Genomic DNA, 24168 nt, shown 5'->3' with positions numbered 1-24168 from the left:
CTGCTTAAGGGGGCTGGATGCCTAGTTCATCACAAGTCTTAAAAACCTCTTTAAAATGAGCTTCCAAGTGCCCTGACTGTGGGTTGCCTGCTGGGGCTGACCCAGTGACCTCTGGATCTAGAAAGCAGGTGCCTCTAACAGAAGGGAGATAAACCCAGTTGCTCCCAGCAAGCAACCCACATGCTGCAGACGAAGATGAAACACCTCCAAGGTCCCTGCCAATCTGACCTGGGGGAAATTCCTTCCTGACCCCATATATGGTGATATACTTAGACCCTACTTAGACCCTGAGCATGTGAGCAAGAACCAGCCAGCCAAGCCCCTGAGACAGAGAAAACTTGCTAACACTCCAGAGCATTGGCCCACCCCATCCAGTGTCCCATCTTCAACCATGGCCAACGCTGATGTTTCAGAGGATGGAGACAAAAAGCAAACACCTCTCCCGCACCCCTAAAAACATACACTGTGGGGGGGGGGGATCCCTTCCTGACCCCTTCAAGTGACCAGCTGAAGCCCTGAAGCATGAGATTTAGGACCATAAGACATATACCAGAAGAGACCCCAACCTTGTCCAGCCCATACCCACCATCACAGGCAACCCCCTCATACAATCACACTCATAAATGTGTCCAGCTCCCTCATAAAACTAAGTTGTTTGCCCCCCACAACTCCTATCGGGAGGCTGTTCCAGAACATCCCTCCTTTGATGGTTAGAAACCTTCTAATCTCCAGCCTGGACTTGTTCTTGGCCAGTTGAGCCCCATTTGTTCTTGTATCGACATTATCCTTTAGCTAGAACAGCTCTGCACCCTCCCTGGTGTTTAATAACCCCCCACCCCCACCTATTTATAGAGAGCCATCAGATCCCCTCTCAGCCTTTGTTTTGCTAGACTAAACCAGCCAAGCTCTTCCAGTCTCCTGTTATAAAACAAGCCCTTTATTCCCCATGTGACATTACGCCCCACTTATGCTTATGATATGAGTATGGCATAACTAAGATGTATTTTATGCAAGATGCATCTTGAGAGATATCACTGGAAAGGTTATGATTTACTGCATGTGATTATCCAATTTGTGGGCATGTATCATTTCTGTATCTGGAGTTAGGAATATTGACGATGTAACAATTACAACTCTGGTGACACATGGGAAACGCCCACCAGACAGTAAGCAATCAGCCTGGATGGGCCATTAGGAAAGACAATGGGTCTTTGAAGATGCTGATCTCCCATCTTCCTGGAGTTCCTTCCTCTGAATATTACAAATAAACCTTATCTCATGGTTGCTTTAACACCACAAGGTCATGTGATCATAGAATCATAGAATATCAGGGTTGGAAAGGACCTCAGGAGGTCATCTAGTCCAACCCCCTGCTCGAAGCAGGACCAATCCCCAACTAAATCATCCCAGCCAGGGCTTTGTCAAGCCTGACCATAAAAACCTCAAAGGAAGGAGATTCCACCACCTCCCTAGGTAACGCATTCCAGTGCTTCACCACCCTCCTAGTGAAAAAGTTTTTCCTCATATCCAACCTAAACCTCCCCCACTGCAACTTGAGACCATTACTCCTTGTTCTGCCATCTGCTACCACTGAGAACAGTCTAGATCCATCCTCTTTGGAACCCCCTTTCAGGTAGTTGAAAGCAGCTATCAAATCCCCACTCATTCTTCTCTTCTGCAGACTAAACAATCCCAGTTCCCTCAGGTGATGTCACCTGGTACAAAATACCACCTTGGACACTGCTGGTACTTTTCCACTAAAGGGGGGAGGGGAGGGGAGATCAAGCAGGGAAACAAAAGATTCCTGCCATATGTAAATCCTATTTAAGGCTGGAAAGTGAGTTAATCCAGGTCACCAGTTCTTCATTGAATCCCCGCCCAGGATGGCTGCTGTAAACACCTAAAACTGATCTAAGGAGAAAGGTCTGGGGCCCAGGCTGAGACAGGGGTCTAGCCTGTGAAGAGAAATATCTGGAACTCCATGCTGCAGAAACTCTGCAACCTGCCTAAAACAATATTTAGGGTGAGAAAATACTATTTGTAACCAGTTTCTTTAGTGAATTAAGCTTAGGTTGCGTCTTTGTTTATTTTGCTCAGTAATCTGCTTTGTTCTGTTTGCTATCCCTTATAATCCCTTAAAATTCATCCTTTGTAGTTAATAAACGTGTTTTGTTTTCTAAAACCCAGTTTGTGCAATTCATAACTGGGGGGGCAAAGAACTGTGCATATCTTCCTCCATATGGATGGAGGGGGTGATTTTCATGAGCTTATGCGATATAGATCTCTATACAAGGCAAGACAATATAATTTGGGGTTTACACTCAAGAGAGTGTGTGCACAGGGGTGCTGGGCAGTCCCCTAGCTGAATCCTCCCACAGAGAGCTGATTGCAGACTCTGTGTGATTCTACAGCTGGGTGTGTCCTGACCTGTGTGTGTGCTGGAAGGGGGCTTGAGAGCCTGTCATAGCAGCACAGAGTAAGGGGAATCCAGGTTGGTGGGACAGGCAGGCTCAGTGGGACCCCAGCACATCGGGTGGCACCCCAAAAGGGGGGTCCAACCCGTCACACCCCAATCATCCTAGTAGCTCTTCTCTGCACCTGTTCCAGTCTGAATTCGATGTTCTTAAGGTCTTGGAGTTAATGCAGGTCACCAGAAGGTTTCAGGACCTTTCAGGCAGGTGGTAACTAAGGTTATCTCCCTGTCTGGCCATCTGTGTATTGTGTGCCTGATGCTGGATAATATGAGTACTGAGCCAGGTGAAAATTGAGAGATTGCAAAATCCACAAAAATAGAAATCTACAGGAAGAAACAAACTGCGGGGTGTCTCATGAAAGAAAGGTCACACTCTGCCTGGCTGTACAATGCTGCAAGGATTTCAGGTGAGCAGGACATGGTTAGACAGGAGAATATCTTGTTAAATAAGTCTAGGATCTAGAATGCATGTTATGATTTTATTTTATGTATAACCATTTGTTTCCAAGACTTCTACTTGAATCTCTGCTTTGTTAAACTGATCCTTGATTTCACTCTGAACATATGTAAGTGCCGTGTGTTAAGCGGAGCAGTGATCTGAGGTGGAACTGTTCCTTTGGAAGCCGTGAATCTGTAAATAATACAGGTGACCAGGGGCTGGACGCTCCAGGCGGATGCTCAGAGGGTCTGAGGGCAGGATGGGCCTATTGCTAACCTGCAGTGACTGCAAACCCAGCAGCAAGTGTGTGTGTGGCACAGACAAGGCTCTCTCACACAAAGGGCAGATGGTCGTGAGCAGGGGTGAAAATAATTTAAAGGACTTACCCGTACGCAGGGCAGCCGGGCTCCTGGGCAAGGTGGGCCTGTGTCAGTATATTTGTGTGGCTCTGGGCCCCTGGAAGGGGTGGGGCCTCGGGTGGAAGGGGCAGTGCTGGGGCCAGACTCCCCCAGCCAGCCCTTCAGTGCTGCCCACCCTGCACTGCCCAGGGCCCCGGCAGCGATTTAAAGGGCCCGGGGCTCCCGGCCACCACTACCATGGCAGCGGCTGGAGCCCCGGGCCCTCTAAATCACTGACGGAGCCCCAGGGTAATGGCAGCGGTGGCCAGGAGTCCTGGGGCTCCGGTGGCAATTTAAAAGGACCTGGGGCTCTGGCCGCTGCCTGGAGTCCCAGGCCCTTTTAAATTGCCAGGCCCTGGGGCAGCTGCCCCTTTTGCCCCGCCCCACATCAGCAGCCCTGCCGATACGGTGCTTAAAGCACTGCCGCAGTGCTGTGTACCGACCCGTACCAGCAGCCACTTTCTTACCGGTATGCCGTACCAGCCCGTACTGGCTTACGTTCACCTCTGGTCACGAGATGCCTCACTGCCCTGGGAAGCATCACGGGTTAGTAATTTCTTCCAGGTTTAGGACAGTTATAAATTACAACTCAACACCCCAAACCAGAAAGAAGGACCGAGGGGAGGAACTGTGACTGTGAGGTGTACCTGAGTCCCAGTCCCTCCTGGGGTTCTGCTCTGCCCTGGCTTAGAGCTCCGCCTAAAGCCACAATCCCGCCCCGGGAGCCTAAACACCAGTATTTCATGTTACAGATACACAAATAAAGATCCTCAGCCCAATTGTTTATATCACAGCAGCTTCTTTCTGGCAGATCCATTTGAGCACAGCAGAACACGTCTCAGACAGAATCTGGGTGCCTTTTATACAACCGCAGCTGTTCCCATCAGTTGAGCCTGAGAAGCTGCAAAATTAAAGAGAGAGTCAGTGTCATTGTGGTCCCTGTAACAAGGAAAGGCCTAGAGGTGAGTCTTTCTTCACCCTCACTCTTAATGGGAAGCTTGGCTCTGGTGTTGTCCTTCATCTCTGTAACTTTCCTGCGGAGTTTAAGTCAAAAAGACAGCCCTGGAGGTGAGAGGAGCTAGGGGGTCTCTGGCAAGGAATGGAGTAGGCTGAATCTCATGGGTCAGTGATCTGGTACTTTCTCATTGGAAGCAGCAACCTTGAGCTCCCGCATCTCGCCTTTCCTTTAAAAACCAAATCTGAGTCTCAGGGGAGAGTGGAAATCTGCACCACGTGATCTGGGTAACAGGTGGCTGCAGGGAGCCTGAGGACTTGTCCAGATGAACGGTTAGCGCTGGGTTCACAAAGGGATTTAAGAGCCTAACAGGGGTGCCAGAACAGGGGGGACCAGGGGGCTATGGCCCTCCCACTTTTTGAAAGTGGATGGGCCTGGCCCATCCACTTTTCGCCATGAGCATGGCCCCTGCCCCTCCTAATCCCACCAAAGCTCCAAACCCCGAGCCTGGGCAGCTGTGGAGAGCCACGGACCTGTCACCTGCCAGGGGTGGAGGGGCCCAAGAGCAGCCCCCGGCCTGTGTCCCTGCCCCCTGGACTCCCCGCCCAGGGCAGGTAGAGGATCCACAACTCCCCACAGCTGCCCGCGCAGCTCTTACCATGGCCGGGCTGTGGCTCCCAGGCCCCGCCCCTGGATGGAGCCAGGTCGGGGTAAGAGCAGTGCAGGCAGCTGTGGGGAGCCACGGACCTTCCACCTGCCCTGGACGGACGGTCTGGGGGGTGGGGACTCCAGCCGGGGGCTGCTCTTGGCCCCCCCCCAGCCCGGGCAGTTGGAGGGGCCTGGGCTCCCTGGCCTGCTTCCAGCTTCCAGCTTGACTGGGGCGGGGCCTTGGGGAAGAGGAGGGGCAGGAGTTGGGCCATGGAGGGGGTGCGGCCCCCTGGGCCCCCCACTTTTGGGAAGGCTACATCACTCCTGGAGCCTAACAGCCACTTTAGGCACCTACATCCCAGAACCATGTCCAAAACCCTGGCTCAGCTGCAACCAAACCCTTGAGGCACCTAAACTTTTTCAGTGCCTCAGTTTTCATAGTGAAGGTTTCCTAGGCACCTGTGTGTCTGCCTGTCAGCCGGCTCGCTGCTGCCTCCCTCTAGGCTGCTGGCTGCCTAAGCCCCAGCATGATGCAGGAGCCAGCAGCAGACAGACATTCCTCCACCTAACGCGCCTGGGAGCCCCGAGCCGGCAGCGCATGTTCAAAGGCCACTTACTAGATTGGGCCCCACAGGTGAACTCCTACAACATGGAAGGGAGGATCAAGCGCTCCCTGGTAACTTGTAGCCCAGGAGTTTGGGCACAAACCTGAAAAGTGAGAGACCCCCAGTTCAAGTCCACTTGTGGCTGCAGGGCTTTGAACAGGGGTCTACTACCTCTTAGGAGGAGGAGGAGCAGCCTCTAATCACTGAGCTACGGGCTCCCTCAGTATGTTCCACTGAGGATAAATAATTTAAAGAGTGATTGGAGCAGAGGGACTAAATGTCACCTCAGGATGGGATGGAGAGAGATGATTTTTAGCCCCTATCAATGAACTGTTGCTTGGAGCAGCTGGCCCGGGCACCCACAAGGAGAGAGGCAATTCCTGATTTAGTCCTCAGTGGAGGACAGGATCTGCCCCAAGAGGTGAATGGAGCTGAACTGCCTGGTAACAGTGACACGGTAATTAAATTTAACAGATTTATCTGAGCATAAGCTTTCGTGGGTAAAAACTCCACTTCTTCAGATGCATGGAGTGAAAATTACAGATGCAGACATAAATATACTGACACAGGAAGAGAAGGGAGTTACCTCACAAGTGGAGAATTTTAGTTCTGCTGTTTCTCTTTGAAGTCTGTTTCTGAAGTTTTTTTGTTCAAGTATAGCTACTTTCACATCTGTTTATAGAATGTCCAGGAAGATTGAAGTGTTCTCCTACTGGCTTTTGTATGTTACCGTTCCTGATGCCTGATTTGTGTCCATTTATTCTTTTATGTAGGGACTGTCTGGTTTGGCCAGTGTACATGGCAGAGGGGCATTGCTTCAGAAACAAACTTCAAAGAGAAACAGCAGGACTAAAATTCATTTGCAAATTTAACACCATTAATTTGGGCTTGAATAGGGACTGGGAGTGGCTGGCTCATTACAAAAGCAGTTTTGCCTCTCCTGGAATTGACATCTCTTCATCAATTATTGGGAGTGGACTATATCCACCCTGATCAAATTGGCCTTGTCAGCACTGGTTCTCCACTTGTGAGGTAACTCCCTTCTCTTCGTGTGTCAGTATATTTATGTCTGCATCTGTAATTTTCACTCCATGCATCTGAAGAAGTGGGGTTTTTACCCATGAAAGCTTATGCTCAAATAAAACTGTCAGTCTTTAAGGTGCCACCAGACTCCTTGTTGTTTTTGTGGATACAGACTAACACGGCTACCCCCTGATACTTGTCAGTAATTAAATTTAGCATCCCCGTAGGGTGGATAATACCAAAAAAGCCCCAGACAGTTACATTTAACTTCAAAAGGGGAGCTACATAAGCAAGAAGATACTTGTTGGATGGAAATTAAACAGAGCTGTCACAAGTGTAAAATGCCTCCTAGCAGCATGGACACTACTTAAAAACACCGTAAGAGAGGCTCAGACTAAGGGCTTGTCTACACTTACAGTGCTGCAGTGAAGACACCACCTACACTGACCAGAGAGCTTCTCCCATCAGCGTAGTCAATCCACCTCCCCAAGAGCGGTAGCTATGGCGACAGGAGAAGCGCTCCCATCAACGTAGTGCTGTCTACACCCAGGGTTAGGTCGGTACCTGTGTCACTTGGACGGGTGGATTTTTCACATCCCTGAGTGACTTAGTTAGACTGACACAAGTTGGTAGTGTAGACCAAGGCTAAATGGGTACCCCAAATAAAAAAAGACTGTTGGAGGACCAAAAAAATGCCACCATGGCTAAACAGCAGAGTAACGGAAGCCATTAGAGGCAAAAAGGCATTCTTTAAAATTTGGAAGTTGAATCCTAATGAGGAAAATAGGAAGGAGCATGAACTCTGTCAGGTGAATTGTAAATGTTTAAGAAGGCAGGCCAAGGAACAGTTTGAGAAACAACTTGCTGAAGGTGCAAAAACTAACGAAAAATTGTTCCAAGTACATTCGAAGCAGGAAACCTGTCAAACAGACAGTGATTACATGCAGTGTTGTTGTAGCCGTGTTGGTGCCAGGATATTAGAGAGACAAGGTGGGTGAGGAACTATCTTCTATTGGATCAAGTCCATTGACCTAGCTACTGCCTTCCGAGGGGGTGGCTTTACTGCAGCGATGAAAAAGCCCCTAATGTTGCTGTAGAAAGTGTCTACTCCACTGTGGCCCTGTAATGTAGATAATGCTGCAGTTGTAACACTTGTAATGTAGTCCAGGGATTCTCAACATTTTACTTTCTGAACCCCAACCCCAACATGCTCTAAAAACTCCATGGCCGGGGGTCGGGGCTTCAGCTGCTGGAGCGGTGGTCGGGGCCAGGGCTGGGAGCTCCAGGTTTCAGCTGCCAGGGCTCGGGGCTTCTGCCCCATGGGACTTGGGACTCAGGACTCCCGGCTTTAGCCCCACGGGGCAGGGAACTCAGGGCTTCTGCCCCACAGGGACACCAGGGCTTATGGCTCCAGGCTTCACCCCCACGACTCCGGGCTTCAGCCCCATGAAGGAGGGCAGGACTTGTGGCTCTGGATTTCAGCCCTTTGACACTAGGCTTCAGCCTGGCAGGGGCACTGGGTCTCCAATCTTTAGACCCGCAGGAGTTCAGGGGCGCTGGGGCTGGGGGCTCCGGGCTTCAGCCCTGCAGGCTCAGGACTCCAGGTTTCAGCCCCTCGGCTCCGACTTCAGCCCCCTGGGGAGCGCCAGGGCTCAAGGCTTCAGCCCCCAGGCTCAGCTCCTGGTTTCAGCCCCACGGAGGCAGCAGGCTTCGGCCACAGGGGCCCTCAGCCCCTTGAAACCAGCTCCCGTCCCCCAAAGAGGACACGGACCCCTGGTTGAGAACCACTGGTGTAGACATACTTAGGCACCTAATTCCCTGAGAGAGGCAGTGGTTGGCCTCTTGTATTGGCATCTCCCATTGGCTAGCTCAGGCAGTTCCCCACCTAGTGTGCTGGTTTCTGTGAATCGCATTGTGAGGTGCTTGTCTCTCCCCATGCATTGTACAAGGGAGCCTGGGCACTTAACGCGGGCTTTGAGAATCCCAGGGATTTTCTTGGTGCCTAAAATGTAGGTGCTGATACATGCAGTGTCCCATCCCATAAAAGTCTGTTTGTGAATCTAGCCCTTACAGCACAGCAGGCTGGGGTGTAAATCTAGCTTGTGCTCACTGGCCGTGTGGACAGTCTGACTGCCCACTGAAAACACGGTAGGAAATTTTTAGTGCACAACAGCAGGGTCCACAGGGCAGTCAGTCTATGGCCACCTTGTGTGACTGAGGTAGGTTTAGAGCCCAGCCTGCTGCCAACCAACTGCTTGTCTAGACAAGCCCAGAGACAATGTGGGGGGGGGGAGCTGCCCCATACACCTCAGTGGGACGGTAACGCAGATCTGCAATGGTGATAAATTCCACTGATCTAATGCAAGGAAGGAGAGGGAGGATCAAGGGATAAGAATCTGCCCAAGTTCCTAAGAGCAGCAGCTCACTGTGACCCCACAAATGGGTGGTGCCTGAGAGAAATCGTCAAATTTCTTCCCCTTCCCCCACATCTAACACTGGCAGCAGAAAGACCAGATAGAGGAGCAGAGCCCAGGGGAACACAGCAGAGCCAGATCAGCACCTTAGGCCTTGTCTACACTAGGAGGTGTTTCCGGTGCAGTTATATTGGAAACCCTGTAGTGTGGACACAGCTATATCCATATCTAAGGGCTTGTCTACATTACCCGCCGGATCGATGGGCAGTGATCGATCCAGCGGTGGTTGATTTATCGGGTCTAGTATAGAAGCGATAAATCGAGTGCCAAGCACTCTCCCGTCGACTCCAGTACTCCACCGGAGCGAGAGGCGCAAGCCGAGTCGACGGGGGAGCGTCAGCAGTTGACTCACCTCAGTGAAGACACCGCGGTGAGTAGATCTAAGGGCGTCGACTTCAGCTACGTTATTTACGTAGCTGAAGTTGCGTAACTTAGCTCGATCCCCCCCTCCCTAGTGTAGACTAGACCTCAGTGTTTCTACCACTGCAGCTTATGCCAGTTCCCCCGATTGGCATCAGCTACACTTCTATAAGCACAGGTATATTGGTATAACTGCAGCTACACTAGGGCCTTTGCTGGCACAGCCAAAATACTCTTAACCAACATAGCTATGCTGGTAAAACTTTTAAGTGTAGATCAGGCCTTAGACAGACGTTGGACATTTAACATCAGCAATTTATACAATGGAGCTTTTCCCAAACATCTATAGAACAGTAAACATCAGGCAGCACTTACAGCATTGGATCTAATGGGGAACCGTCCACCCAGGTCCATTTCCCCCCTGGGGGTGTCACTTTAAGTCCAATCCAGGCACAATTTACACCTTGTGTAACATTCTGTATGGAAGCCTGTGAAGTGCAAAGCAGAGGGGGTGGGGTGAATATGCTGTAACATGCTCAAATTCCCTTAGTGCTCCCGTCAAATGCCTGCTCTTGGCTTCAGTGGCTCTGCCCATAACGCAGCAGGAGAACCCATCAGCACCTGAGCTAATTCACTCTCTCCCCTGGGCGGGCAGAGTCCCAGTGCAGGTGCTGGGAAATGTGTCTCTCTTTGTGCAGGCATAGTAACACCAGTACCAGTCCTTGGTGTCACAGGGTGAGCTGGCTCTTTAAGGGAGTCCTGGGTTCAGCCTCACCTGTGACTAGGTATCCCTGGTCTGAGAGGTTCAGGTGATGGAAGCAGATGACCAGGAGCCAGGCCTGGTGGGGCTACAAGGGCAGCCCGAGGTCAGTCAAGGCAGGGAGAGATTTGATGGAGTGGGGGGGGGGGGGTTCTGTGAGTAGCTCTATGCAGAATTCAGAGTGGTAGCCATGTTAGACTGTATCAGCAAAAACAACGAGGAGTCCTTATGGCACCTTAGAGACTAACAAATTTATTTGGGCATAAGCTTTCGTGGGCTAGAACCCACTTCATTAGATGCATGGAGTGGAAAATACAGGAGCAGGTATAAATACATGAAAAGATGTGAATTGCCTTACCAAGTGTGAGGTTAGTCTAACAAGACAATTAAATTGACAGCAGGATACCAAGGAGGAAAAATAACTTTTGAAGTGGTAATGAGAGTGGCCAATTTCAGACAGTTGACAAGAAGGTGTGAGTAAAGGTAGGGGGAAATTAGTATTGGGGAAATTAGGTTTAGGTTTTATAATGACCCAACCACTCCCAGTCTTTATTCAGGCCTAATCTGATGGTGTCCAGTTTGCAAATTAATTCCAGTTCTGCAGTTCCAACTCCCATAAAGACTGGGAGTGGTTGGGTCATTATAAAACCTAAACCTAATTTCCCCAATACTAATTTCCCCCTACCGTTATTCACACCTTCTTGTCAACTGTCTGAAATCGGCCACTCTCATTACCACTTCAAAAGTTTTTTTCCCTCCCTTGGTATCCTGCTGTCAATTGAATTGTCTCATTAAACTAACCTCACAGTTGGTAAGGCAATTCACATCTTTTCATGTATTTATACCTACTCCTGTATTTTCCACTCCATGCATCTGATGAAGTGGGTTCTAGCCCACGAAAGCTTATGCCCAAATAAATTTGTTAGTCTCTAAGGTGCCATAAGGACTCCTCGTTGTCTATGCAGAAGGGCTCTGCTGAGCTCTCAGACATGGCTTAGGGGGTCCAAAGCCTGCAGGAGCCAGCTGGGAAGTCTGGAGTGGAAAAGCTCTGGGGTTCTTGTTCTGAATTGTATGTTAATCAGCCAGATGCCCCAGAAGGGGGGGAAAGGAGAAATGGGGAAGAAGGGGTAGAGCCAGGCTGGATAAACCCTGCTGCACTGGGATTGTAACTAGTGACACACGTCTCTCTCCAGCTGGAGTTTGATGAGCCTGTATTTTATGTTACCATCTCCTCCCAGTTCTGGATCACGAGCATGTGAGAGCTCTTCCACAAGCAGTCGTCACGGCTCCCAGCCCAGTCTTTACTCTCTTTAGACAGCCAGTAGCACTTGTCCCCAAGCAGCAGCCAGTCCCTGGGGCAGAGTTTGCACTTGGATCCCTCTGGAGGGAGAGATGGGAACAGAGTGTCGTCAATTCTGAAAATTCAAACTACAGCTGGCTGAAAACTTTTGTTCAAAGCTGGTTTTTAATGGCAAAATGCCATTTTGACCAAAATAAAAGTTTTTATTTTGGTGTCATTTTTCATTTTTTGATGGGGGGAGGGGACTCAAAATAGAAATACTGATTTTTTGGGGGGTGGGAGAAGATTTCATTCACTTTTGGAGGGGAAATCAACACTTACTCTTAACATTTTCCCCCATTGGAAAAGAGGGGGAGGACTTTCACTTTTCCATTTCCTTCAAAGGACATCAAACTGTCATTTCTTTTCATATTTTTCATGAACAAGGTTTGCAATGTACCAGCTCTAGTTCTAGATATTGCTGAAGTTTCCCCTACAGCTGAGTAAAAGTCAACGTACTGGCAAGGGCTTTTTTCAGAGGTCAGCATGCAAACAGGCAGGCATGCTGTAGGTCACGACTGAGCGGTGCTGGCAGAGCTGGGAGGGCAGAGAGAAGATAATTCATTTGAAGTCTTTACACAGAGTTGCTCTCTTATTAAAGATCTGCTCTAACTCAGTCACAAGTTCCAGGTTCTATGCAGGAATCACTGGGTGGGGTTTTCTGGATTGGTGCAGTAAATGTAGTTCACTGAGGTTTGGTCATGTGAGATCATAACAGCTGAACAGACACAGGCTCTGTCTATACTCCAATGGGAGACCTCATGGGAAAATCAGTGTGGAAACAAATATTGATGACAGAGAGTGAGATGGAGGGACACCACCTACTAGGGCAGAACTGAACCCAGTGCCCCAGCCTGGCAGTAGGGGGCACTGTACCACTGCTACTTCCATGGTTCAGCTGAGAACTAAAAGCAAGGTCCACATCAGGTAATTAAGAGCATAAAAGATGCCATATTGGGTCAGACCACTGTCCATCTTGCTCAGTATCCTGTCTCTGACAGTGGCCCATACCAGAGTTTCCTGGGGAGTTTACAGAACAGGGCAATTACGGAGTTACCCACCCAACTTCCACTCCCAGCTTCTGGTAGTCAGAGGTTCAGCATCGCACCAATTATGGGATTGCATTCCTAACAATCTTGGCTAATAGTCATTGATGGATCTATTTCTTTTTTGAACCCAGTCACCGTTTTGGCCATCATAACATCCTATGGCAATGAGTTCCACAGTTTAGTTGTGTGAAAAAGTACTTCCTCTCATTGTATTAAACCTGCTGCCTATTAATTTCATTGGATGACCCCTGGTTTTTGTTTTGTGTGAAGGGTAAATAATAGGGCTGTCAATTAATCACAGTTAACTCACCCGATTAACTCAACAAAATTAATCGCGATTAATCGCACTTATAACAATAGAATACCAATTGAAATGTATTAAATATTTTTGGATGTTTTTCTATATTTTCAATGTTGATTTCAATTACAACACAGAATACAAAGTGCACAGTGCTCACTTTATATTATTATTTTTATTACAAATATATGCACGGTAAAATGAGAAACAAAAGAAATAGTATTTTTCAATTCACCTCATACAAGTACTAAAGTGCAATCTCTTTATCTGAAAGTTGAATTTAATATATTTCAAAATGTAGTAAACATCCAAAAATATTTAAAATAAATGTTATTCTATTATTGTTTAACAGCACAATTAATCGCGCGATTAATTTTTTTAATCGCTCAACAGCCCTCGTAAATAACACTTCTCTATTCACTTTTTCCACACCATTCATGTCCTATCACATTTCCACCCCCTCCCCGTTGTCTCTTTTCTAAGTGGAACAGCCCTTATCTTTTCTAGTGTTTCCTTGTATGGAAGCTGTTCCATACCACTGATCATCTTTGTTGCCCTTCTCTGAACCAGTTCCACTACATCCTTTTTGAGATGGGGTGACCAGAACTGCACACAGTATCCAAGGTACACCATGGATTTATACAGAGGCACTATGATATTTTCTGTCTTATTTTCTATCCTTTTCCTAATAGTTCCTAACATACTGTTAGCCTTTTTGACCACTGATGTATATTGAGTGGAAGCTTTCATATAACTATCCACGGTGACTCCAAGATCTCTTTTTTGGGTGGTAACAGCTAATTTAGAACCCATCAGTGTATACGTATAGTTGGGATGATTTTTTTCCCAATGTGTATTACCTTGCACTTATCCATGCTGAATTTCATCTGCCATTTTGTTGCCAAGTAACCCAGTTGTGAGAGATCCCTCGGCAACTCCTCACAGTCAGCTTTGGACTTAACTATCTGGAATAATTTTGTATCGTCTGCAAACTTTGCCACTTCACTGTTCACCACCTTTTTTCAAATCCTTAATATGTTCAACAGCTCTGGTCCCTGTACAGATCCTTGGGGGACCCTCTATTTACCTCTCTCCACTGTGAAAACTGACCATTTATTCCTACTCGTTGTTTCCTATCTGTCAACCAGTCACTGATACATGAAAGGACCTCACCATAGCTACTTAGTTACCTTAAGAGCCTTTGTTGAGGGACCTTGTCAAAGACTTTCTGAATACCCAGCTACACTATATCCACTGGATCAGCCTCATCCACCCGCTTGTTGACTCCCTTGAGGAATTCCCTTGACAAAAGCCATGTTCACTCTTCCCCAACAAATCGTGTTGATCTATGTGTCTGTTAATTCTGTCCTTCACTATAGTTTCTACCAATTTGCCCAGTACTGAAGTCCGGCTCACTACGTTGTAATTGCCAGGATCACCTCTGGAGCCTTTTTAAAAAATTGGCATTACATTAGCTACCTTCCAGTCATCTGGCTCTTCTTGAATCCTGGAAGGTCTGAACCTGTTCAGATTCCAGCCTGGGTGACTTCAGTTTGCCTCTCTAAAACGCCCCCTGCAATTCCAACAGGCTATGTGATTCTTCTTCAGTCATTTGCCTAAGACAAACAGCTGTTGAGTTTCACCCCAGAGGTGGCTGCATTTCATTAGTGGGGGAAATGATTCCTGAGAGTATTACATAATTTGAAAAACACTTTGTGATCCAATCTCTACAGAAATTATATTATTAAAACTGTCTGTGCTCTGGCAATGGGAGTTACTCTGACCACTAGATGTCACTGCTGATCCTCTGCACAAACAGCTGTGAATTATTAATTTTACTTAGATTGTAAATTCTTTGGGGCAGGGGCTGTCTTTTTATTATGTGTTTTTACAGCACCTTGCACAATGGGGCCCTGAATGCTGAGCCTTTGGGCACTGTTGCAATACAAATCAATAATAATGAATATTAGTATTACAGTAGGACAGAGAGGCCACAACAATGGATAGGACCCCATTGTGGTAGGTGTTGCACACGCACGTAGTATGACAAGCTCTGCTTCAATGAGCTACCAATCTAAACATAGGATGGGAAACAGGCGTAGATACACAAAGAGGAGCAGGATGACAGGGAGAATGAAATAACCCTACTGGTACAGAAAGAGGCAGCCACAGCATTTACCTTGCACCCACCAACTGGGACTCATGAAAAGAAAAAAGACAGAGGATCTTTGGGTGTATAGTACATCACTACCACACCTAAAGCATTAGAGCACAGTAAAAAACATTCCATTTACTTAAAAATCACCCTGTTGTCTGAACATTGTTTTCCCTGCTATAGTTATGAGTAGAGTTGACTGGCAAAAAATTGCCTTTCTTCAAAATGAAATTCTTCACAGGAAACTTGTTTCGTTTGAATTTTTCTAGTTTTTGTTGAAGTAACCTTCTGCCTCCCAAACTCTTTGATTAAAAAAGAAAAAGTTTACTCCCATGGTTAGCCCCTTTTACACTGTCACTTTGGCAATGTTGCCATCTCTCATATTTTTATCACACGTCTTGTGAAGTTTGGTGTTTTCTTTTACGCCCTAGCTCCTGGAGTCAGGGGATTATGTGAGAATCTCAGTTTCATTACAGAAAGTTTCTAGTCCTCATAATTCTGAGAAAAGCCTGACAGCAGGACCCAAGTGCAACCTAAAGGCTCAGAAACCAGAAGGCAAACATAAAGAACCCAAAATGTATAATTTTTCTAAAATAAGCCAATCTCATGACTTTTAGGGCCTGACTCATGGTTTTTGAATGCTTGGGGATCGCAACACTGGAGTATTGTATATAAAGGGGCCTCAGTAAAGCTGACAGTGTCCCTTTAACATGGTGCCTGGATTTTCAGTCACAGCCAGAGTGCTGCAAACTCTTTAAGGGAGAGTGACTCATGGCTCTGGGACAGTAGGAGCTGTGGTTACCTGCCAAGCTGTCATTGTGGGGTTCACAAAGAATTGGTTTCAGGTGAGACCGGAAATCATCTGGGCAGGAGCATGCAGTGCTGCTGTTGATTCTGGTTTCATTATTCTCCGATGTATTCAGAGTTCCTCTGGTCTTTCCTTCACAAGAGACATGCAACTGGGAAACTTCAAAACAGCATCAGCGTCAATAAAAAATCACTTCTATTGCAGCTATTTAGGGATTAAAAAAACAATCATGGGAGGTGTAAAATCAAACAATGTAGTATCCATCACAGCTAGGGTAGGGACAGAGGAAGAGGGAATCCCATTCACTTCAGAGTATAGGTGCATTTCTGTCTTCCCATCCACATGTAACAGTGAACCTGTTTTAGCTGGATCATATGAGTTTCATGCATCCAGCTCTTAACTGCACATTGTTCCTGTAACATTTTGACCTGGGTGGTGATGTAATGCCTAGGATTTCATCGCAAATGGACAGGAATCAGGAATGGAATATCATTCAGATTTGGGAATGAGAAGAGAATTCATGGAGCACCATGAAGCCCAAATGGATAAATAGTTTGGCTCTACTTACCCCAAACGCCCAGTGCTATCACAGCTATTGTCAGGACGATGTTCCCAGTCCATCCGACCCCTACAGCGATGCGATGCCACCAGGGACACGGAGGGGAACCTGTAAGAGACAATGTTTGGCGAAACACCATCAGTCCCAGTGTGAGAAATAACAATGAAACTTGTTCTTCTCTGGAGCCTGTCCCAGTCTCCTTACCTGGGAATTCCACTCCTCTTCGTATAACATTAGGGGCAGCTTTGCCAATGGCAGCTTCTTTCACACATTTCTCCCAGAAGCACCTCCACACCTTTTCCCCACGCTGTTCCTTATGCATGGATGGCTCCCCTGAAATCATTCTACACAGCCACTGCTCTGCCCTGCTTCAGATCCTTTCTTACGTCCCCCCTGTAACCTGATACCCATGGTAAACTGCCTAGTAATAACGGCTAGACAAGTGGCCCGTTAATGATTCATTAATATAGCTTACTTCTTTTAAAACCGACAACTACGAAGCCTCCAAATTGTTAACCTAGCTAATACATATCACCTTGTGTCCTTGTGACCATCCCCCTTGTCCTCCCCCTCCTCTATCTTTCCCTTCATGTTCAAAATACACCTGTTGTGTTTTGACCCTATTTAAACCACAATCCTATAAATACTGTTATGTCAGGAGTCACCAGGTGGTGCTGTTACACACAGTCATACATATTCCTTTTCTCAATGTATGAACACTTGGAAGAAATGTTATACTATTGTTCATTTTGTGGTATAGGTTCTTTGTGGGGGAGCTGTTGCACCAGCAGGGGAGTTTGCTCTCCGCCTTAATTTCTCTAACTAGAGTCACATCTTGGGGCAGAGTTGCTTCCTGGGAACCAGGCATGGTGATTTGGCTGAGATTCCTGAAAGAGGGGTTTGTTTGCATGCCATTTGTGACCACCTCTCTTCCAGGACTGGTGTACACAGGGTAAATAAACAAATTCCACTAAGAAAATACTCAGCCTCCATGTGACTGAATTCTTCTCCATTGTGAAAACAAACCAGGCTCAAATGTCTACTATTACTAAGCACACCTTAGTGACAAGGTGACAATACTTGTGCCTGCACTTAACTTTAAACACGTAAGTAGTCCCATTGACTTCAAAAGGACCACTTATATGAGAAAAGTAAAGTATGTGTGTAAGTGTTAGCAGGACTGGGGCCTTAGTTTGTAAATGATCTGGTTGAGAAATTTTCCATTGAAACTGTTTTTTTGATAGAAAACTGGGTTCGGGACTAAATTTTTTTTGCTAAAAAATGTTTGCTTTCTGCAGAAAATTGATTTTTTTTTTTTTTTTTTTTTTTTGGTATTTTGATTCTGAAATGCCACCCACTGTGGTGTCTCATAGAAGTGAAGTTTGGGTGCCTTATTCCCCCATTCTCCTCTATGGGCTGCAGGGCCACACAGAGAGGATGCCAAAAATGGAAGTTTGCCCCAGGCATCATGTTTAAGTGTGTCCCCAAACCCGTGGAACAATATGATTATTGGATGAAACACAGAAAGGTGGGGAGTCTCAGTTTCAAATATTGCCCCAGGCCCCCAGAAACTTCTGTGCAGCCCTGATGGACCAAGCTCCCCAGCCAAACTTCATCTTTTGTGATGCACGATGGCCATGTGAGTGCTGTTGTGATAACTGGGCCTACAAATTTACCCTAATTGTGAGAAGTGTGTGAAAGTTCATTAAATGTCGCAATAACCTATAATAATAAATGTTGATAGGAAAAGGTGCAAAAGGGAGACAGAAAGACTGAACTAATCCAAACAAAAAGGCCTACTGCTATAAATTAAGACCTGTGTTAAGATCATGCATGGTAAAGGTTGCACATGAAAGGTGCCAGAGAGCTGCATCATCAAACAACATAGATATGAACTTTGCATGCTCTCGGTGTGGCTGATTCTGCATCAGGATTTGGACTTTCGTCATACGTGGAGCCATAGATGAGAATTGCGACATCAGCAGCAATGTACTACTAACACACAGAGTTAATTTGTGAATAAAATAATGAGGGGACGGCTATTCCACCCACCAATCCTTTACGGGGTCCTTAAAAAAAAGACTTTTTTGGGGGGCGGGAGGGATCAAGAAAAAGCCAAGAAGAAGCTGTCTGCCAACATCTGCTACCACAAGTGTTACCGTCAGGGCTGCCGCCACTACCATATCCTGGGACCCACTGCTACACCATTGGGCCTTCGTCATCCTGATCTTGAAAGATGTCCTGACCAACCGGGCCCAGAGAGAGGAGCCCAGAGGACATTGCTACTTCCACCTGCTCTGGCTAAATTCCAAACACCTCCTGGCATGTGAGACTGTCACCCCCACTCCCCCTTGTTTGTTCTTTTTTTCCTCTACCTTATTTCTTCTCTTTCCTATCCGTTTCCTTTTGCCTTCTGTGTAATAAGAGTCTGGCTTAGGCAGCCAAGACTGTACATTTTGCAACACTGCTATAAGCCTGTGACCAGAAAAAGACAACCAGCCATAATACCCTAAACAATCCTATTCTGCTACAAGTTTACCAGGACTCTGAGCAGCTGATATGATTGTGTGCCATGCTTGTGTTTCTGCAGAAGCAAGGTTACAACTGAGAGTTAATACCAAAAACAGAAGTTGTATTTTCTATCTTTGCTGTTTCTTTTCCCTCACCTTTTGTTTGTCTTGTTTTCTCTTTTAGAGGAACAGGATTAGACTTTAAACAACAGTAGCAATAGCTCCAGCCCATCTCAACTAACCTTTTTTCTTTTCCCTCAAAAGAACAGTTATTATCATCATTAATACTATCTAAAGACTGTCAAATAGGGGGCTTTTCTCCAGCTAAAGGGAAAGGAAATAAGGAATGTTGTTAAAATGAAAGCCTTACTTAATATTTTAGATTTCAAATGCTTCAACTGCTTTATTAAAGATACAGAAAAAGAAAGAAAGAAAAAGATTAAAATGATTTTTAATGGTGTATTTGCCATGGGACTAACCAAGCTGAGATACTTTTATGTCAAACCCTGGACCTTGTTTACCAGTGTTTAATGTCAGACAGTGAGAGGATCACATTAACACCTTTGATCCTTTGGGCCCATTTAGTCCATGAAAATTAACACAAAAGTGCCATAAATGGACTGCGCCCCCCTCCCTTGCCAAGAGGGGAGACCATGATGAATCATGGGAGTTGTATTCCAAGCAGGGAGCCAAGCCCATAGAGGAAAACGGAGACATGAGGCACGCAAATCATAGACACCGAGTTTCTAATGTGTTGGGGGGGGGGGTGAAACTCCACCCCAGGCCCCACCCTCACCCCTTTCCCCAAGGCCCCACCCCTACCTGCCGTTCCGCCCCCGCTCTGCCCTGCCCTCCCACCCCTGATCGCGGTGGGCGGGAGGCACTGGGAGGACAGGGGGAGGCGCTGATCAGCTGGGCCACTGATGGGCGGGAGGTGCTGGGGAGGAGCGGGAGGCGCTGATAGTGGGGCTGCGAATGGGTGCTAAACACCCACCATTTCCCCCCCCCTCCCCCCGGGGAGTTCCAAAGTGCTTTCAAAGTAGGCTAGCGGAGTTTCAATGGTGGCTGAAACCCCTTAGGCTTCTTTGAAAATCCCAGCCAAAATACTTTAGTGGTTTCCTATTTTCCCGAGAATTATATTGTGAAATGAAGATAGTGAGCCAGAGTCTATTCTGTTACCCAGGTGTACTCTAAATACAAAGACATTCCACTAAGGTTACATCCAAATTTACACAGAAGTGACAGTGCTATTACATTGACTTAGTGTCTTGATTTTGAGTGGTAATCTTTTGTAACTTTTTGTAAACAGAAGCATCTTTAAACCAAACTCACTCTATACTTTCAAACTATGTTTTCTAGGGAAAGGGTTGGAAACTAACTTCTTGTTTCAAATGAAGCTTGTGACACTCTTAAAGCCACTCACAGAGTTTATAATCACTACAGGAGAATTAAATTTCTTCCTGTCGTAACCACTATTAATTCTAAGTCAATTCAAAAATTGCATCCTTCTGCTTATAAAAGTGCATCCTTATGTATGGATTTTCACAGAGACCTAATTCAGATCACTACTGTGAACTTCAGAGAACTAATTGTTCTGAAATTATGAGTGGACAAAAATAGTGGAAGTAATTTTTGAAAAGTGAAAAATATTGTCTGGTCTATACGTGTTCAGTACCTAAGACAACGAGGCCCCTGCTCCTAACTAAAGCCTTTTAGCAACACCACCTGGCAAATTTCATATTAATTAATGGTGGTGGTGGTGGTTGTGTTTTCTGTCTTCAATTTAAAATCGCTTGTTGAATTTTGTTTAACGTTTCTAAGGAAAATTATCTTGTAACTTTGGACTAACAAATTATTTCGAGCTAAAAGGAGAGGCCCCTGCTCCTAACTAAAGCCTTTTAGCAACACCACCTGGCAAATTTCATATTAATTAATGGTGGTGGTGGTGGTTGTGTTTTCTGTCTTCAATTTAAAATCGCTTGTTGAATTTTGTTTAACGTGTCTAAGGAAAATTATCTTGTAACTTTGGACTAACAAATTATTTCGAGCTAAAAGGAGAGGGGTTTTCAGGAAAAGGAAGTGGGAAGGTTAAAGTCATCCTTATATTGGAATCTGTCTTCCACTTTTAACTGCTATATGAAGTCAATACTGTGACTTCATGATTTTAACAAGTATCAGGGGGTAGCCGTGTTAGTCTGTATCCACAAAAAACAACGAGGAGTCCGGTGGCACCTTAAAGACTAACAGATTTATTTGGTCATAAGATTTTAACAACAACTTATGAGACAAGTTAATTTTAATTTCAGCATTAGACCCTGATCCTGAAAAGATTTGAGCACAGGTGTAAATTTAAATATGAGTGACTGCTTCATTGGGATGACTCATTTAATGAAGTAAAACTTGTGCATAACTGTCTGCAGGTTCGGGCCTTTGGATGACCCACCTTACAAAGCTCACGGCTAGCCACAAGCATTTGGAGGATCAGGACTACCCTTAGTTGTAGGACTGGAAATACATTATTGCCAAGGGTCGTGGTAGATTCTTCATCACTGAATTTTAAAATCAAGACTGGATTTTATTTTTCTAAAAGATACTCTAGGAATTATGTTGGGGAAATTCTACGGCCTGTTATACAGGACATCAGACTAAATGATCACATGTCCCTTCTGGCCTTGGACTCTGTGAATTAAGGCCCCAGTCCTGCAACTGGATCCATGTGGGTGGACTCTTGTGCCCATTGACTTCAGTGGGATTCTGTACAGGTGTGAATGAAGACCAACCATAAGGATCAAATCAGATCACAGGATTGGGGACTAAGTTTCCATTCATTAACGTAAGTCTTCAACATAACAAAATGATATAATGGCAGCTAAAAAAGTAATTTAAAGTCAACTTCAGCTCTTGGATACATTGGTGTAAAAAGTTTAGAGCAAATTCACTGACTTCTATGAAGTCACGCCGGACTTACATTGATGTAACAAGCAGAATCTAACTCCTAAAATATTTTTCAAGAGTAGATCAGATCCTGTCTGAAAATAATATCTAAAGTGCATGGATACAATTTCATGAAGGCTCACAACAAGAATTAAATTAGACTAGACAGCCCCATATTATGCTAGTTATTACTGTGATGTAAACAGATACCAAAGCAAGATCCGTTGGAAAATATCAACTGCTAAAAAATTCTATCAGGCACTTCTTTAAGAAACCATTTCAGAGGCTGTACAATAATTCCGTTATGTTCACAATGTGTAAGCGTACAGCAAGAATTTTTAATTATAATACACTTGTAGCTAAACTTAAAGAAGGAAAATGTGTGAGATAAAGGAAGACAGAATCATTGGCAATATACAAGTATAATTGTAAACATAGAGTATGTTTGACTATAGTATGTCACACTTGATATACAGCTTGATGAAATATCTGGACTATTAGAGTGGGATTTTTAGAAACACCTAAGTCACTTAGGAACTTCTGAAAATTTTACCCTTCGTGTAAATCTGTAGCCTTACTGTACTTATGGAAAATATACTCTAAAATAATTATTTAATATATAAATTATTTTTTTCCCAAACAGCCTCCAAACTATCAAGATTTTTAACTGATTTAATATCATTTTTCAGGGGAATCACAAGTTATGATACTCAGTTTACATCCTTTAAGTTGCAATACATACTTCCTTGTATTTTCAATATTCCTAAAACACTGACAACTCTTCATGGTCCCCATCTCCGCCACGGTTTTCTCCTTGACAGTCTTCCCTAACTCCTGACTGTCCATGCTTCAATGGAGCTACAGTACAATAACTCGCTGTCTCTCCTGCACTTAGAAACAGAACACATCATCTCTGTCCTTGGAAAGCTTTCCTGGGTTTTTGTCCATTTCAGAATCCAGTAAAAAAAAATTCCCTTCATTACCTCTATCATTCCCACATACCCACCCCACGCCCCATTGGCCAGGTTCTTCTCATTTCTTCTTCTTCTCCTCTGGTCCCAGTTCCTACTTTCCTCAGAGATACTAGGCTTCCCTCTCCCTACTTCCATCAGTACACAGAGGTTTGTAGACCCTTCCTCCTCAATCCCCAGTACCTACCATCTGCCACAGTCTCAATGACCCTCCGCACATAGTTTGGCTCCCTCCTGAATTTCTGATTCCACCTCTTCTCTCAGACCTATGTGGATTTTAACCTTCTCTCTAATAATTAAATTATATTCTATGAGCCTCCCACATTCCTTGTGTTCATTCTTCTCAGATTCACCCAACATACTGCTCTCTGCCCCCTAACTATAACCCACCATACTATGTATTATTACCTCAATAGTTTGCTTATATGCCACAAATACGTACTAAATAAGTAGGAAGGGTATCATAGAAAGTACAGCTATATTTTTGCACTTGTATTTGCATGTTTAGATTGTCAGTGACTGAAGTTTTCTGTGACACACTATACTAACAAACTAAAGTGCATTATATTACCTTAACAGAATTCAGTTGCCAGATGCTGAGAGTGGTAAAGAATTTCACATTAGCTAAGTCCTACCATACATAAAGCACAGAGCTGCTCCTTGGCTCTGGACACAGTTTCTCTAAACTATCTGTGCTGCAAGTCAAACAAAAAATATCTTAGAAACATGGAACCCTAACCAAGGACTGACCATACTGGTACAAAAATAAGAAACCTAATGCACTTACTGAGGTGCTGAGATCGTTGTGGTGACCTTGAAGAGGAACTGGCTCCAGGAATGTTTAAATCAGCATAAACTATTTCTCCAGCCATGGCAAGTACAGAGGAAGGTCTGAGCATACAGAAGGGGGATCTGTGCCTAAGAGCAGTCTCATGTGTATGTCTGCCCTCTTCTGAACAGTAACATATTTCTGTTCTGTTCTATGCAGGATCTTACACCACGCTCATCATCTAAGTATCTGTGAGACTTCTAGTAGTGCACTAAGCAATGTGACTAACATCTGTCACGTTTGTTCTCTCATCACCTCCCCAGAGGGAGAAATGTGCAGTAGAGTGTCTTGGTTTCGTAGGGTGTGGGTTTTTTTGTTTTGCTTTTTCCTATAAATATACCTGTTGCGATGTGTTTATATTATAGATGGCAAGGTCAAAGAAATGTGCCCTGCACTTGGAGTGGAAGATGGTGAAGTTTGTGATGATCCTTAGTTCTTGGGGGAGTTCATTCTAGAAAAAGTTCTGTCTCCTTCACAGACAAGCTTTGCCCTTACTGTTGAGAGTTTCATTGAGCCAGAGGAATGGAGTTGTCAACCAGTCTTCATCCCAGAGCTTTAGATGATTATTTAGATACCCTAGG

General features: G+C 45.5%; 1 protein-coding gene across 3 annotated transcripts; it reads right to left on the bottom strand.

Annotated features, from left to right (window-relative positions):
* Positions 1-3649: 3649 nt before the first annotated feature.
* On the bottom strand, positions 3650-23920 carry LOC114019531 (killer cell lectin-like receptor subfamily F member 1). Of its 3 annotated transcripts, none has more exons than XM_043528273.1 (6): positions 23546-23920; positions 16353-16451; positions 15779-15916; positions 11361-11515; positions 9751-9863; positions 3650-4211 (listed from the first exon to the last, which is right to left on the bottom strand). In XM_043528273.1, exons 1-6 carry the CDS (start codon positions 23655-23657, stop codon positions 4094-4096), a joined length of 735 nt encoding a protein of 244 aa, XP_043384208.1. In that variant the 5' UTR covers positions 23658-23920; the 3' UTR covers positions 3650-4093. The 3 variants fall into 3 exon arrangements, with proteins under 3 accessions (XP_043384208.1, XP_027678206.2, XP_037770983.1); XM_027822405.3 differs by having other exon boundaries at positions 15779-15943; positions 23546-23869; XM_037915055.2 differs by lacking the exon at positions 3650-4211 and adding an exon at positions 7314-7661 and having other exon boundaries at positions 15779-15943; positions 23546-23919.
* Between the last annotated feature and the right edge of the window lie 248 nt (positions 23921-24168).

This window comes from Chelonia mydas, chromosome 14, assembly GCF_015237465.2.
Source record: "Chelonia mydas isolate rCheMyd1 chromosome 14, rCheMyd1.pri.v2, whole genome shotgun sequence".
In the NCBI taxonomy this organism is placed as follows: Eukaryota; Metazoa; Chordata; order Testudines; family Cheloniidae; genus Chelonia; species Chelonia mydas.
Note: the sequence above shows the minus strand (reverse complement) of the source record. Positions and strands in the feature narration are given on the sequence as shown.

Excerpts from the sequence above, each read along its gene's own strand:
- LOC114019531 (XM_027822405.3), bottom strand. The coding sequence starts at position 23,657 with ATGCTCAGACCTTCCTCTGTACTTGCCATGGCTGGAGAAATAGTTTAT. Across the intron at positions 16,452-23,545 it reads ACAACGATCTCAGCACCTCA|GTTCCCCTCCGTGTCCCTGG; the intron begins GTAAGTGCATTA and ends TGTCTCTTACAG. Across the intron at positions 4,212-9,750 it reads TCCCCATTAGATCCAATGCT|CTTCTCAGGCTCAACTGATG; the intron begins GTAAGTGCTGCC and ends TTAATTTTGCAG.